The 12,637-nt window shown below is 37.0% G+C and overlaps 1 protein-coding gene across 49 annotated transcripts in view; it reads left to right on the top strand.

The window, feature by feature from the left end:
- Positions 1-12,637, top strand: part of CLASP2 (cytoplasmic linker associated protein 2) — a 145,416-nt gene that overhangs the window by 53,576 nt on the left and 79,203 nt on the right. For 33 of the 49 annotated variants that reach the window (XM_088166518.1, XM_088166497.1, XM_088166424.1 and 30 more), the window contains one exon: positions 3,341-3,487. In XM_088166518.1, coding sequence (XP_088022644.1) covers positions 3,341-3,487 — 147 coding nt within the window. Of the gene's footprint in view, positions 1-2,613; positions 2,840-3,324; positions 3,488-12,637 lie in introns of those variants that run through there. The other 16 variants (XM_088166580.1, XM_088166552.1, XM_088166608.1 and 13 more) reach the window with 3 other exon arrangements.

Raw genomic sequence — 12,637 nt, 5'->3', positions numbered from 1 at the left:
GACTTCTGTTGTAGAAATATATTTTGTTTGTAAAACTAACATTAGAGGCACAGTTTAATAATGAAATACAGCCTGTATACAGCTGTCAGGAGCTCCGTCTCTGGTCCTTTTGCCAGCCAAAGGCGCATAGTAAAGCCAGATTGAGCAGAACTGCTCCTTGATTATGCCCCGGGGAGCAACAGTTACAACTGGAGCTCGACTTCTCCATGCTGAAGTATATGGAAATGCTTTTACAGGAGCTACCAGCAAGTAGATCATTGCAGGTGAGTGAGAGCGCATGGAAGGCGCATTGTAGGGGAAGCAAAGATAATGCTCTGTTTTCATGAAGTGCTGTCAATACAGACTTCTGGTTTGGGATCTTCAGTGTAAGACATATTTCTGAAAATGGAAGGTCCCTAAAGAGCACTCGGAATTTTTATGGTAAATCCTAGGGAAATAAAAGTATAAAGGCCTAAAAGGATGGGAAAAAACTCTAGTTTCTTTAAAAGACAGTATGAAATTATCCAGCTTATATTTATTTAAAAAACAAACAAATCCAGAACAAAAGAGGCTCAAATGCATTATCACTTTAATAGAATTCAAACAGATCCTTTTCAGCCATTAATTTTACATGTTTATAGTATTGTGCTCTTATTTTGGAACACTATACAGTAACTGTACAGCAATTTTTAGTTTATTGTAACATAAACCATGAAAAGACTGGTTAAGAGCACTCATGTATCAGTGGTTTCAATCAGTTCCATGTATCTTAAAAAAGGCATTTTTCAAAAAAAGACAAGTTTCATGTGGACTGTAAAAGTGTATAAAACTATAGTAGTGTAGAGTTTTAATCCAGAGTTAGCAATATTTTAAATGTATGAAAAAATATTCTTTCCTTAAATAGGCAAAGTAATTTGGCAGTATTGCCAAGAGCATTATTTAATGTATCCTCTAATATACACAGCACATCAGTAGGTTGAAAGATTTGCCTTTGCATTTTTTTTCTGAAATTCTATTTGCACGTTTTAGGAGTTGAGCAATAACTTCTACAATTACCCATAATTCATACTCCTTAATAATGAATTGTTTGGTAAAAATAAAATCAATTTATCTGAGTCACCGGTTCCCAAAGTACACAGTTGTTAGGGTTTGTCTAGATTTTTCTTGATTAGGAGATTCTGCGTAAATGAGCAAATGTTCACTTTCTATTTTTACGATTGTATTGCAAATGACTTTATTGTTTCAAATGCTTGTGCAGTATTTGCATATCAGTGCTGCATTGTAGAGCTATTGGGTAGTAGCATGAAAGTCTTGCCTGTTTCTTCAGATTTGAAAGTGCAGCAACAGAACCATTTTTATTTGCAAAGCATATATTCACTCTTAGTCTATTTTCATGATTCCATACTCACATGTCAGTGTTGATCTGATCATGCTGTTCAAAAATCTGCCAGACATTTCTAATTTAACATTACCTGTCATGTTGCAGGTATCCTAGATATTAACCCTTGCCATTTACCCTTCTATGACAGCGTTTAAGTAATTTCACTTAATCTGGCCTTTGTGTTGGTGGTTTTCCTTGCTCAAAATCTTGATGCCTGGTTCTATTTAAGATAATGAGAGTAAAAGCATCAGGAATCAAAATGTATTCTGGCTCAGCCCATATGCTGAGCGGGAGGGCTGTTTCCATGGCAACACACCGGACAGTAAAGGAGAAAGCTGATGCCTTTTCCTCAGATTTGGAGAGTTTACAGATCCAAACAATTACTCTTAGCAAGAGTCACTTAAAGGTCAGTGTTTATAGGAGAGGAGGAAATAATGTTAATGAAAATGGGTTAATATGCATCCATATTTTTCTTGTGATGGTTTATTTCTTTGATCATGGAGATTCATTAGTGCAAAACACAGCTTTTTGGCAAATGCTAGAAAAATGTACTGACTATAGCAGCAGTGATCTTGGACACATTAAATGCAAGGTGTTCTGACATTCGATGGTGCTGCAAATGCTGCTGGACAAAACCTTTCTATACCCTTTAATGTAAGCTGCTTTCTTCTGGGAGGCTACATTGTTAAATACAGTTGACATTTCCCTAGGAGCAAGTTCTGGATAAGCAAAGGGTAAACAGTTAACCATTCCAGAGATGATGAAGTGTTGCAAATAATTTTTTTTTCTTTTTTTACAAGTGGCAGGTTTTCGAGCAGGTAGTATGCTAAATTGGTCTTTCATTACTATAGTGCAGCTGTGTCTCAGCCTCGCCCATTTTATTTATTATAGGAACCATAGACTGGTATATCTTCTGTGCTCAAGCTTATAGATAAATCTTTCTTCCCTAAGTGGGTGGGGAAAACATTATGTTCTACTCTTGGAATATATTGGGGTTCTTTCACGGCACAGTATTTTGAATTGAGACTATTTAGTCACTAGAGATGAATTTCTTTCATGACTAAAAATACACAAATCTGAAATTGTAGAAAAGAGGAGTGCAGGCCCTGGAATATTGTCTGCCTGTCTAATTTTTTTAATGAAGGATTGGAATAGTGACAAGTACTGTGTGTGGGAATGAATTTATTTGCATGGAGATTTTTCACCTTTTCATGTGGCGTTGGGTCTCAGAAAATGATGTCATCTTGCAGCTCATTGGTTGTGCAGCACCTAGTGCAGGGAAGGGAGAGAAGGATGCCGGCACAAATCTCAGTGGTGGATCTAGGGTGTTTGCAAGCAGATTTTGGTAGAATCTTTGATTAGCATTAAGAATTTACTTCATGTGGCCGGCCATGTGAGGTGCTGGGTCTGTCCTAGGGTGAGGGGATTGAAGAGCCATCTGAGGAATGAGGCGACTGATCTGCAAGAGGATCTGTGATTGTAAGTTGAAAAATCTGGGTGGAAGGGAGACAGAGAATGCTAGTTAGACACATTGTGGGAGGATGTGTAGCTGAAAATGCAAGCATGAGTGAAAGAAGAAAAAGGAGAAGCATTTTTCTTTGGTAGGCTGGAATGATAAAAATTATATTAAGGGCTTTCCTTTTGGGGAAACATTAAGAAATTGTTAAAAAAAATTCAGACCGTGCAAAGATATTTTTCTGTTCTGGAAATGAATGTGTAGGATTCATTTTTATGCTCAATTCTACTGTTGTTAATTACGAAGGTAAAATAATATTTTTTAAGAACTTGAGATGTCGAAAATGCTGTTTATCTCCCATGGTCACTTTATTCCTAGGTCAGAGATAGGACAAACTGATAAATACTTGTTTTTATGTACGCATTTTGTGAATTTCTGTGAAATGCAAAGGAAAATAGTTGGTTAAGAAATGAAAATGCACCCGTTCTAATAGCTCTATTTTTATTTAATGTGTCTTTTTGTAGACAAAAGCTTTGATGATGAAGAGTCAGTGGATGGAAATAGGCTATCATCAGCTGCTTCAGCCTTCAAGGTTCCAGCACCTAAAAAGCCAGGAAATCCTTCAAACAGTGCAAGAAAGCCGGGATCAGCTGGTGGGCCTAAGGTTGGAGGTAACGTAAAGCTATTCAGATTCTGATCAGTGTTCCCCGAAAACCTTACCAGAGCGGGCATAAAACAGAGAACTTTAGAAGGTGATGTTTAATTCATGACTGCAGTATTTTTGCAGAGCTGAGAAGGGTAAGGGACCCTGTTTTATCTAATTATTCATCTGTAAAGGTGTGTGCATGTCTGTCTTTGTGAGTGTGCACTGAGCTTAAGGTTTCTCATATTATAAATGAAATTAATGTCTGGAGACAGCATTTATGTTGGTGAAATGAATACATGTATATGTAGGGGTGTCTCTGCTGAAATCCACACTGTACTTATTGTGTATATAAATATTGTGAAATTCATCTACATCTGTGTAAATGACATTTTAATGTAGGTCTGCACTGTTTCACATGGCTAGAAAGGATCAGCCATCACCCAGAGCCCTCATCAGAGGTGTTTATTACATCTGGATGACTTTTATTATTATTCTTTTAACTGTCAGTATTGTGAAATTGGTTGTGAAAGACAAAAAATGAGGGCCAAAACACTTGGCAGGATTTTTTGCATGGCTTTATTTTTTTATGGCTTCAAAGCAGTGTAATGAGGAATGCTTAGTAATTACGATCTTAGAAGAGGGAAATCTGCTTTTCTTAGGGCGGGGGTAGTCTTAACAAAAGCAACTGTTTACTGCTAAAGAAGTGGCTGCATTTTTTTGAGGGTTCATGTGCACATTCAGAAAAAATACGTAATTCTATGGAAATGCACCATACTTCAGGTACAAGGTTTTTATGAATAAGTGATTCTTTTAGGGAGGGGTTCTTGTAAGAGTAGTTTTTCCATGTTCCTGTTCATGTAATATGCAAAGCAAATATAAAATTTGCAAGAAGATACACATGACGAACAAGCTGCCTTAACTATTTTCAGATTACTAAGATACAGCTAATGTTTTGAAAATTTATTGTTTTTCAATTGTGATCTTAAGAATTCCTGATGATTTGAAAAGATTTTCACAGGGCTGGATCAACACTGTCATAGTGTAACTGAGAATTGGTAGCAATATATAGCAGAATAGTATCAGAGATACCACCTAAAAGACTCCATAAAGGAAATTGTCTCATTGATATTTATTATTGTTATTATTGCACACAGTATTATGCATAATTAAATATAAATAAATAACTAATTCTAATGTAATCTACTTAAACCTGAAGCATGGTGGTTTTTGCATGCAAGACTAATATACATAGTACCAGAACTGAATGCTTAGGATTCCTGTTTATTTCAGTATAGGCTTATAATAATATTTTATTAAATATAGATGGTTTTTAATGTAATTTTTTTTTACATGTAGGCTTTCACTTTACATGCTCTGCAGTAAAAGCATGGAGATACAAGGTGAAAGGAGATAAGAACAGAATAAGTGCTCACTGATTTTTCAGTTTATCTAAAAATACAGTAGTAAAGCAGATTAAAACCCCCAAAACTATTACATTGTTTTTTCTCCTTTTCCTATATTGCCAAACTTAAAAAAAAATTAAGCATGCCAAAACCAGAGTACTTTAGTCATTCCTTGCTTTATACCATCTCCTTTCAACTGTGGAAAATATTGGGGTGTGTTTACATACCCATCTATTTACCTTCTTTTTTTATTCTTTAGGGTCTCTGTAGTCAGAATTGTAATGTAGTGTTTACAAATCCTGCATCTCCTAGCCTAATCAAGAACATTAGCGTAGATACCAAATGCATTTCTAAAGCAATAAGATCATAGTCTCTTCCAGAAGTGAGGAGTTTCCTGTAATAATAGTCATATGAACAATGACTCTAGGTCAGACAAGAGGTCTAGGCAGTCCACTGTCCCATCTGACAATGGTCAGAAATGGCTACTAGAGACAAGTACAGGGAACAGGAGAAGTGTCTGTCATTATGGGACAAAATGCTGGGTTTAGAAAGCTTTATTCCACAGAGAGTCATGGTCTTGGGAGAGTCCAGTTAGGGTATCATGTTCTGCTTATCTAGAGACTTCCAGAATCTTTATGACTACAACAAAACCTTGATGCTCTTTCACATTCAGTTTCTGTAAGATCTACTTTGCAGGTGCCTAAAGGACACCTGAGATTTTTCTCCAGCCTCAAAATTGCCATCTCTATGGAGTAAATTTATAGTTCTGGAAGTTGTTTGCTCTTTCTGATGTAGTAAGGTTCTGCTGTATACTCCAGTCCCAAATCCTTGTTCTCACCACTGCATTCCAAGTCAGCAATCAGTGGGCGTGCCATTTCTCGCCTTTTCCTCATAAGCACTGGATGAGTATTTCAGGCTTTCATTGGTCACCTCGTGCTTCTGCCACCTGTTTGTCCTGCTTGTCTGTTTTTCTGACTCTCAAATACCCAATAACCCATATTCAGAAGTTGCAGTTCAGCCCTGGAGGAAGATCTAGAAGCAGCTCCTTTAACCTGTGTTGCTTTTTATTGCCCTTTGACAAAAATCTCCAAAGTCATGTAGATGATCTGAAGTTGAAGCAAGTCTTTCACTGCAGTTTCTTCTCTTCAGACTTCTGTGACCAGGCAGAATTTAATGCAGATAGAAACTGTGTTGAGCAAAGGCTGATATTACTGCAAGTTCCATTCATTTAAACTGCCTTTTATATTTTAAAGGATCCCCGAGATCCATTTCAATGGCTGTTGCTTGAACAAAGATGTATTTTCCTATGAGTTGTAGGTGGCAAAGGTTTTTTTCCTGGGTCTAGAAAGGATTTGAGGCTACCCTGACTTGAGGCTAAGAAAATTGAACTCCTTTGCCATGCTGCTGGCTTTCTTATCTGCTGACACCTGCTGAATTATACCTCAGATGCCTGTGCACTTGGCTTTTCATTATATACATGATGGAGATGGTTCTTAATGAAGAAATGGGTAATTCCACCACTGCCCAGATATGCTGTTCGATGAAAGGACTCCTCTGATATTAAAAAAAATAATTTCTCACGGTTGTGGACATTTTCCTTTTAATGTAGATAATGTACTTTGGTGGCAGTGGAAGTTCAACATCATCATCATCCAGGAAGGCAGGTGAAACAGGTATTTATATGAGCAATTGCAGTGTCCTACTCAGCCTGGAATTCTCTCTCCTTTTGCTGGGAATGATTGTGCCAGACATTTTCCTATTGGCAGTTGGGATGGGAAGGCTTGTAGAACTTGTGGATTTGCTGACAGGTATGCTCAAGCCTACTGAAGACAGCTTGCCAAAAAGGTACCAGATCAGGCAGCCACAGTGGTTTACTGCCCTGGGAGTGAAGAATCCAGCAGGCTGTTTCTCCTCTGATTTTTCTGCTTGGTGATGCTCAGACACTGAGCTTCTTGTTAGTGATGAATGAGAAGTCATAGGTCTTCCACTTAATGGGACAGTGCTTTGGCATATTTCTTATTCCACGGTCCATACACTTTGCCAAGTTAGGCCTTTGCCAACAAGCACACAGCTGATCTACTTATTTCTGATACATTTGCTCTCAGCTCTTCATTCAGGTGGTAGAGCTTCTGGAAATAACTCTTTGCTCTAAAGCCTTCTTACTGAGCATGTGCACTCTGTGTTCTGCCCTTGCATGAATGGAAATTCAGGGGCTTTTTCTTGGCAGTATGGCACAAGCAGCTTTTTAATCATAAGGGACACCATAATTTACAGTATAAAAGGACTTGAGTATGTCAGCCAAATGAGCTATATTCCTATCGCTGTGCTGTTCAAGATCTCTTCTATGTCTTTGACAAGTTCTCTTGCAAATGTGAAAGCCCTGTTCCAAGTCTTCCAGGGAATTGCCTGCTTGTATACCATTTGGAAGGGTTATGTAATCTAAGTGTTAGTAGGGAACCTCGGGCTGCCTCAACGAGAAGTCTGGCATCCTCTCTTTTCCTAAAATGTCAGTTTAGGTCAGTAGTCTAAAATGAATTAAATGTAGAAATGGTGATTATTCAAAAGAGCCATTTGGCCTTTGGAAGAAATTCTTGCTGATGAAATATAATCATGACAGAAACATTCTTTTCTATTTTGTTATGAAAACCTCCGTGGGGCTATTCTTAACGTTGTAATTTGAAACAAGGTGAACTTCATACTTTTTGCAGTGTTTTCAGCAGGAAGTAACTGTATGGTGCTTTTAATCTATAGTTCATTGGGTTTTTTTTAATCTTTAGTACAATATTATGAATTGATTATTGTTTTACACATTGTTTACATGAGAACATATCTGTAGAAATCAAGTAACTGGAAAACCTGGTTGAACTAGGTGAACAGTTTGGCAGTAGAAGGCTATGAGAATTATAGTAACACTATACATGAAGGAACTGTAGGAAGCTGTTCCCAGCTTTAGGAAATTTTAAGTTAGGTTTTTGCTTTTTCCCCTTCTCAATAACAGACATAGGTCTCTTTGTTGAAAAGTATTAAAATGGTGCTTATTTGCTGTTTTTGTCTCAACTTCAGCGCAGAAGACATTTTGGAGCCTTTAGAGGCTTTAGTAGGAAAAAGTTTAAATGAAAAGGCTCTGCATAAAGCAAATGTGAGACTGAAAGATAGGTGAAATCTCAGCCAGTTGAAGTTAACCTCATTAAAACTACATGCTGTAGTTAAGAAATATTCATATTAAAAGGGCTTCAGTAATTGTGGAACTGTAAATACACATTGTTAGTGAATGGACTTAAACAAGATAGACTCATGCTCACTGTATCAATTGTCTCCAGACTCAAGAGAGTTCTGTGTTCATTTGTACAAAAAAAACCAAAAAAGAATTCATAATAAGCAATGCCTGCAAGGGGTTTTTTTGTTGTTTTTTTTAAATTTTGAATTCTGCAGAAAATAAGTTCAATAATATTTCCTCTATTATTCTAGTTAGCCCTCATTAAGTGGTTTCGAAAGTGCTGTATTTGTTGTGTAAAATAAACCAGGATTTTTTTGTTTTCCTTGTTCTACCCTGGCTCTTTGTATGACATAAAGGTGCTCTGAGGTAATATTAGCCAGCAAAGCACCCCTGACATTCTGTGGCACTTTATTTCCTTTTTGATTTCCAAGTGGTGGTGAAATGAAAGGATTTTTCTTCAACATCCAGCTAAAAAGTCTTTCGTCATTCTGAACAGCCTTAGAGATTAGTCTTGGGTATCAGTCTGAATCAGAGAATTTGCTACAGAATGCCTGTTTGTTTCCCTTTCCCCACAGTTAAGGTCAATTAACTTCTATCCCAAGAGATCCTTGCCCATGGGATTGCTGGTTTGCAGTCCTGTGTTCATGAACTGCAGCTTTTTTAACCTAATCCACAGTTCAGGGAGGTAGGAGGATTTTCAATTTTCTGTGTCCTCTGAGAGTGATTGAATTTTGTTGTTGTTTATTCCCTTGAATAGCACTTGAGGTCAGGGTTCCCTTCCATATTATCAGTGCTCTGTTCTCCTTGAACCATTATAAATGGTTGTGCAATCACTAGGGTTTCCATTCCTTTAGCAAATACCTTCCTTTGCAGCTCTCTTCAGCAGGGGAATTGAAAAATCCACCTTAATAAGGAATCTGAATGAAAACAAACAGGCATGAATTATGAATATATATATATATGTGTATACATATATATATATAATATATATATAATTATATATAGTATAATATATATATAATATAATATATATAATTATATATAATATATATAATTCATATATATATGAATTATGAATATATATATATATGTGTATACACACCTATACATATACCTTCAGAAAATGTGTATGTGTCCATAACACTGTTTATTAGTCTCTCTGTTTTCTGTGTGTCACTCAAGTGATAGTTCATACTACCCTGTTTTTCACTTAATTTCTAGACATTTCAGTTAGATGGTAGGATTCATTATTGTTGGTATAAGCATGATACTATATCAGACAGTCTTTTCTCAAAAGGCTCATAATCTGGAAGTCATCTTATAAATGATCAACAGGGAGAAAGTACCAGTGGATCTTGAATGAAGAGGTTGGGAGATAAAAGCAAGATGTAGCCCAGCCTGCTTGTGAACATCTCTATCTGGGGTTCTGGTCCCAGACATCTCACTGGCGATCATGGTTGTACCAGACAGTGATGAGAATGAGGAAGACAACCCAGCTCTTGTTTAGCTGTTGACACTGAGTACTGAGTATTTCAAGAAATAGGAAGGGGAAGCAATTTGTTTATATTTTCATGTGGGTTAATCTAGAACGAAAAAGAGGAAGGAGAGAGGAGGAAAATGGACTAAAATCAGCTGACCCTGCCACTTGGAGTCATTAGGTACTGTGACTGTGTTGAAGAGTAAGCAAAGACCACCATTCCAAAATGTTCCTGCATTGCTGCTTTGCAAGTAGCATGTATGATTCCTCTTTGTAGGGTGTGTGTTGGTGTGTGGGAGAAGAGTCTTAAGACACCTGTTTAATTTCTTTAGACAGTGGTATATGCTTTCAAACAGAGAAGCGGGGAATGGAAATTATTTTTGTGATATAAGTATTTGCACCTATGTTGGAAATGGTTTTTTGGAACATATACATTAAATGTTTTTTAAAACACACGAAAAAAACCAACACATTAAAGTCAAGTTACTTTGACCTTTTGTCTTGCCCTAGTGAACTTCTAGAAGTAAAAGATAAAAATGTATTATCTAGAACATGTAAAAATGGTAATTGTGTCATTTGTGATGACAGGTGGTATGAACTGTTGTTAATAAAGTGTTTGTGTAAATTGTTCCAGAATGGAATACACAAAGGGGTACTGACAACAGTAATGAAAACTCTATATTATGCCACAGTATCTCAGTTCATTCTGTTTTGGCATCAGAATTAAAGATGATACAAATCAATTGTTTGTGTTCCTGCTTGTTCTCAGTAATTTCTGTAATGTAAAATAATTAGTGCAATTTTCCCCTTTCAAATGTAAAACTAGGATCAAATTAAAGTAAAATGTAAATAGGTTATTAGAAACTGAAAATAAGACTAATGCTATCACATTCGACAAATCAGCATAACTCCAAAACTGACCTGTTGAAAGAATGGAATCAGGTCGCAAATGTATGTCCTTTTAATTATTTATGAAAATTGAGTGCCGAGAGAGAAGAGAAATACATGAGTGCTTTGAAAGATTACCATGGGAGCATGAACATTGTGCATGAGTTGAAAAATGACTGCATGAGCTTCCAGTTGAGTAGAAAACAACATTCATCAGTTTGAGATAAGCCTAAAAAGTCAGGAATCTGTGTTCTTGCTGCTCATGGATCTGCTTGTGCTCCTCCACATGCAGGCTTTGGTCTTACCTAATGTACGCTGTCCAAACTTTGTACTAAGAATAATACTGTTGTTTTCTTTGTTTTGTAATTTTCTTACTTACTGTGTGCTTGGTAAATGTTTATGAATTGAATTGATCGCTACAGCATGTCTGTAAAGAGCTAGTATTATTAATCTTTTATACCTGTGAAACTGTGTAGAAAGGAATTGAGGCTAAACTTGTTGGAACTATGCATCCAGTGTTAGGAATTAGCTTCGGACGTTACTAAGTTTCTTGGAGCATGTAATATTCAATCCATAATTTCAAAGGAATTTGCATGCTCAAGAGCAGCTTCAAATTTTACAATATGTGTGCTGGTGCTGTCATCTTCAGTCCACCTAAGAATTATTTTGTGCTTCCTCTTAGTACAGGAGTCCTATATTTGTACCTGATTAACATGTCACGCCTCAAGGCTTGAGATGTGCTATCCTAATAGTTGAAAACTTGGCACCACTTTCTTCCTTGTGAGTGCAGCTCATTCCTAATTTCTGCTTGTTCCTCGTGCTCCTGTTCTCTCATGCATAATTGTATGGAGAGATCTGCTTAGCATCTCAGCCCTCAGAGACAGCACACTTGTTGGGTGGAAACTTCTGTTCATGAGCAGTGTCTCTGGCACGTAGGAGGAATGTTTTAATGGAACAGGGGCAGTACAGGTGGACTGTCTTGGGAAGTTCTCTAACTGTGTCTGCCAAATTTCTAACATAGCCAGATAAAGTAAGGAATACAAAGTATTGTAAAGGTATTTTAAGATACTGTGCTGTTTTGTTCAGTTTATGCTGCTGTTTCAGTTTGAATGACTTTCTGGATGCCTCAGGGTCAATGACTTTTGGCATTGGAGGGAAGTGGGGTGGGCAAATCAGTTCAGAGTGAATGTCAATCACTGGGGCTGAACATGACAGAATTTATCTGTCAGTTTCCTTAAAGTGGGCTTTCTACTGAGTGCTCTTCTACTCTGCTTAGTCACTTGAATTGTTTTCTAAGCTGATTAAAAACAACAGGAAAGCTTTGCCACTCCAGATGCTGGGGTGAGGGGGGAAAGGGGGTTTGTTTGGGTTTAGTATTGTATCTGATTGTATCTGATGGTATAAAAATACATTTCTGAAATTTATTTCAAAAACTGGTGGCTTGTGTTGGAACAACTGAACATGTTTGCTGATATTGTCTTCCTGGGTGTCTTTGTCAAAGGCAGTTCAGCTTCGGTCAGAGGTATTTTAGGCTAACTTACTAAACCATGAACTACAGTGGCCCATGAGACTGGTACAGATTCCTTTTGCTCTTCTCTCACTCTCCTGTTTCTCTATATCCAGGTAATAACTATCATAAAACAAATGTGCTGAGCAACCAAATAACGTAACCTCTCAAGTTAATAACAGAGAGGTTTTGGAGAATGGGAAGTTACTTGTTTGCAGATGCAGTTGCTGTTTTCTCAGGATGTGGACACAAGGCAGCTGAAAATCAGTTGATGAAAACGTTTATCTAAGCTAGGATCTCTGCAGTTCTTCATGATTTGGTCTTCCCCAAAATTTTATTGGGAGAGTTGTGGCAATTAGCAGCGTGATCTGTTTCTTAGCTTGTGTAGCAAAGCCAGTAAATGATGCTAACACTACAATTTACTTAAACTAACATAATTTTATCTAAGTTGGTCTAATTATATCCATCTTGTAGGATTTAGCAGTATAATTATCTGAAACTGTGGTCCTTGTTTAAAAAAAGTCTTGTCTGATGTTGATCAAAGTCGTTTTTACTTGAGCAACTGCTGCTTCTTTGTTGCTCTCAAATCTTTTCCTAACTTAAGCAGGCAACCTGAAAGCATCTATACTGACTCTCAATCACCTGATGATGAAAGAACACCTTTGTGCTTCATACAGATACTT

The sequence above is a fragment of the Sturnus vulgaris genome, chromosome 1 (genome assembly GCF_052056855.1).
Source record: "Sturnus vulgaris isolate bStuVul1 chromosome 1, bStuVul1.hap1, whole genome shotgun sequence".
Lineage (NCBI taxonomy): Eukaryota > Metazoa > Chordata > Aves > Passeriformes > Sturnidae > Sturnus > Sturnus vulgaris.
Note: the sequence above shows the minus strand (reverse complement) of the source record. Positions and strands in the feature narration are given on the sequence as shown.